The sequence below is a fragment of the Haliotis cracherodii genome, unplaced genomic scaffold (genome assembly GCF_022045235.1).
Source record: "Haliotis cracherodii isolate W230 unplaced genomic scaffold, xgHalCrac1.p SCAF_1, whole genome shotgun sequence".
In the NCBI taxonomy this organism is placed as follows: Eukaryota; Metazoa; Mollusca; class Gastropoda; order Lepetellida; family Haliotidae; genus Haliotis; species Haliotis cracherodii.
This window is the reverse complement of record NW_027266264.1, coordinates 14,557,440-14,561,203: the sequence shown is the minus strand read 5'-3', so window position 1 is coordinate 14,561,203 and position 3,764 is coordinate 14,557,440. Positions and strand designations below refer to the sequence as shown.

At 42.6% G+C, this 3,764-nt stretch overlaps 1 protein-coding gene across 1 annotated transcript; it reads left to right on the top strand.

The window, feature by feature from the left end:
• The first annotated feature begins 723 nt into the window (after positions 1–723).
• LOC139460289 (uncharacterized) lies at positions 724–3,401 on the top strand. The gene is made up of 3 exons (XM_071241788.1): positions 724–832; positions 1,982–2,108; positions 3,129–3,401. The coding sequence occupies exons 1-3, from the start codon at positions 766–768 to the stop codon at positions 3,301–3,303; spliced, it is 369 nt and encodes a 122-aa protein (XP_071097889.1). The 5' UTR covers positions 724–765; the 3' UTR covers positions 3,304–3,401.
• Positions 3,402–3,764: the final 363 nt, after the last annotated feature.

The window sequence follows — 3,764 nt, the reverse complement described above, 5'->3', positions numbered from 1 at the left end:
CTTCAAGGCCTTAGGCGTATTCTTAATCAAAACGGATCTAATAAAACGCATCTAAAAACACTACAATCTACCAAATCAAAATCACATACACAATCAAACATCCACCATACCCAGCTCCCTTAGTTCTACTCCCCAACCCCATCGGCATCTATTCCAAATCTAAAAATTTCCAAATTCTATACAAGCAACCCCTAAAGCCCCTCTTGGGTCGCACACACCACTTTCGCCCCTTTCGGAAACACATTAAATGGCCTGGCCGGGATCGTGTGCGAAATACGCATCAGTCGGAAAGCGCACGTTAAATCTCCAAAGTAAGTAAGTAAGTAACTCTGTAAATCACTTGCTTGATAACGGTGTTAGAACCTATACCGAAACGTCGCTCTAATTGTAATAAAGAAGTTGTTTATCCATAAATTCTTATCCTTACTTAATGTCATGCCTCGTGTTATACCGACAGTAATTATACTCAGTGGCCGTACGCCTGGATATAATTGACACATTTCAACACATGCATAAACGTTTACATCAACAAATATACGCACCTTGAATGTCATACCCATATGAGAAAATAGCTCCTAATTTTGTGATTAGAGATGAATGAACTCTGACCTATAAGTTGTTCACCTCTACCCTCCAATTTCCGACATCCGCCTAAATGTCATGAACTGTCACGTGACGGCCCTAAACCCGGCCTCTGCGAAATATGGCTATATATTCTGATGAATTTGTGTGAAACATTACTACGGGATTTGACTATCTCTCGACATGGGACGTCTGGCGTTAGCAGCGGTGTGTGTCCTTGGACTGGTGTGCATCACGCATGCAGCAGCACGTATGTATGAAGTTGCATTATGTGCATAAAACGTGCACTGGTGTTGTGCATTTAATAATCGTATTGGTTTCAGTGAAGGATATTTCTGAGCTGTTGTCGTGACGTTGTAGTGATAGTACATGAAGCATACATACAGTGCTGGGCAAAAGAAAGTAGACGCCCATGTTTGATGATGGTTGAACTTAAAACAAACAAGAAATGGTTATTCTATGGGGATGTATTTGATACGGGTATCATAGTTGTGTTTTGGACCTAAAGGTTGCAGTGTTTCTGCTGTTTTCAGCCCAGAAACGTTTTCATAATATTTGTAATTATTTGATTACGCCCAATTTTTAAGTGCATTCTTTCTTACGCCCGACAGTTATATACAGTAAACTACGGTTATAACAAACACGCTTATAACGAAATGGCGGATATAACGAACTTACTTTTTATTTCCGACTATTTGCTGTAGTTATGCTGTATATATGCTTATAACGAACTACGGTTATAACGAACTAAAAATAGTAGTCCCTTTGAGTTCGTTATAACCGTAGTTTACTGTATATGGAATGCTGTCAGTCCTGACTATAACGAATACCCCACGTGTACACGGCATATGTCATTTTCAAACCAAATGATCATCTAGTTCGCGATCGTGTACATAAGTATTCACACATTATTCATGAAAAACACTTCACCATGCATGCCTGTTAGTGGAGTTTTGGAGGGCGGTCGGGTGGCCTAGTGGTTACAGCGTTCGCTCGTCACGCTGAAGACCCGGGTTCGATTCCCGACATGGGTACAACGTGTGAAGCCCATTTCTGGTGTCCCCTGACGTGATATTGCTTGAATATTGCTAAAAGTGGCGTAAATCCAAACTCACTTACATTGTGTATTTCTAACGTCAAAAGACCTTTGACATCAGTTTAGCTTAACATAGACTAAAGATAGTCGTAGTGTTCAATCATTTTGTGCACTTCGGCTCTGGTGATTACAAATGCGTCGGGGTGTACATAACACATGGATCATCATGTCCCGATGAATTGGATCGGTGCTGACACTATTGACCACCATTTGCGTGACTTCTGTTATTTACATAGCAGTCATTCGCCCATTGTTCACACTCTTGTATTGCTCAGCCAACACTCTGTTCAACTTCTGTTTCAGCTAGAGCAGGAGATCTGTCACCTTTATTCCCCTTCAAGTTTTTGACACGTAGCCTGAGTGAGACTGAACGCCAAGCTCGGGACAGCCACGACGAACTCCAGGAGGAGATTCAAGATGTCGTTGAAAAGTAAGAATAATGTTTACGTGTTTCAAAGTTAATAATAAGTTGGCATACTCAGTGCGTTTATTCGTCCCAAAATCAGTTCACTGTATCCGAACTCAGCCTCTCAGGGTTACTCATAACCCATTCAGTGAATTTAGACATGAAATCGTTTTGACGGTTATTCGTTATATTTAGTTTCGTTATATCCACCTGTTTCGACCTGACACTGAATGTGAAGACTAGATAGTTGCTTTCTAGGACTTGTACCATGTAGAAATAGCAATACTTCCACGCTAAACACATGTATCGACCGCCTCCGTGGTTTAGTGGTAGACCGTACGCACGGGGAGCGGAAGGTCCGAAGTTCGATCCCCGATCGCGTCATACCAAATTATGTTTAAAGATGGTACTCATTCTTACCCTGTCTGGCACGCGGGTCTACGGCGTGACGAGTTAACGCTTTAGCCACTAGGCTACCCGACCGCCCCTCTAAATAATAGAAAAAAATCACATTCTACTGTCGTCGTGATCCGAAAACATGCAAATTTTGAAAATATCAAAAAATATCTTAAAACCCTGTAGGTAGTCTTGTCCATACCACGTCCTTCCACATTTGCATAAGACTACAGTGAGTATTTTCCAGTTGCTATTGTAAGGAAATGTATGGAACACCCCGAGTGCCGTCTATTGGTTGAAAAGAAACCTGGAGTCAAGGAACGTGCACATTGTTAGCACATTTACAGAACATACTCATTCATTTTAGTCAGAATGTCTTTTATAATTTTATCCTGATGGGCCGGTAGGGTATCCTAGTGGTTAAAGTGTTCGGTCGTCACGCCGAAGGCCCGGGTTCGGTTCCCCACATGGGTACAATGCTTGAAGCGCATTCGTGATACTATACTGCTTGAATAAAACGATTCCGTAACGCATTTACCAAGGTTTTGTCTACTTACCTTACATGTTATCGGTTCAGCGGACCGAAATGGACCCTATCATACCTTTTCTTTGCCGTTTAAGTAAAATATTCTTTTTTGTTTATATAAGAATCGCCGCTGCCAATTCGGGGTCCGACTTGAGCCGACGTGAGAATGTGGCGTTGGGGCTAGGAGGCCGCTGTGGGGCTCTGGGCGAGTCCTGCAGCTACTTAAAGACCCACTGTTGCGGACAGCTGAGATGCAGGCGCCAAAAATGGTACCATCACTCGGGCGTTTGCGCGTGAGAGTCGACGTAGGGGTCTGTGTTTCGGATCAATACAATGATGAAGAAAAGATGTTGTGTTAAAATCAAGAAATAAAATGTTTTCACATTTTAAAAAAATGTTGTTATTGCCGGTAGGGACGAATCCCATTTCGACTCTTCTTATTCCACAACCTGCATAATACAATGGCTCTGTTCTACTGAGACGAGCCGAGCAACAAACTTCGTTGGGATTCCGGAAACGTTCTCCAGTATATCATGTTCGTTGTTCTAGCCGACTAATGTGGATCGCATGGGTACACTGCGTAACCTGGGTGACTTTATGGCATCGTTTCTTGGCAACTTGGTCCCCTGTTAATGTATTAACCTCTAGTTTGCCTTACCCAGATGTCGTTATTTACAAGTCGGTGTGATACAGCTGGGCCGTTGCTGACTGCGGCGCCAAACAACATTCACTCATTGTCACTCGCTGTAGAGACGAGG

Bases quoted from the DNA above. Each gene is read 5' to 3' on its own strand.
- LOC139460289 (XM_071241788.1), top strand. From the start codon at position 766: ATGGGACGTCTGGCGTTAGCAGCGGTGTGTGTCCTTGGACTGGTGTGC. The intron at 833-1,981 runs GTATGTATGAAG...CTTCTGTTTCAG, and splicing joins CATCACGCATGCAGCAGCAC to CTAGAGCAGGAGATCTGTCA. The intron at 2,109-3,128 runs GTAAGAATAATG...TGTTTATATAAG, and splicing joins ATTCAAGATGTCGTTGAAAA to AATCGCCGCTGCCAATTCGG.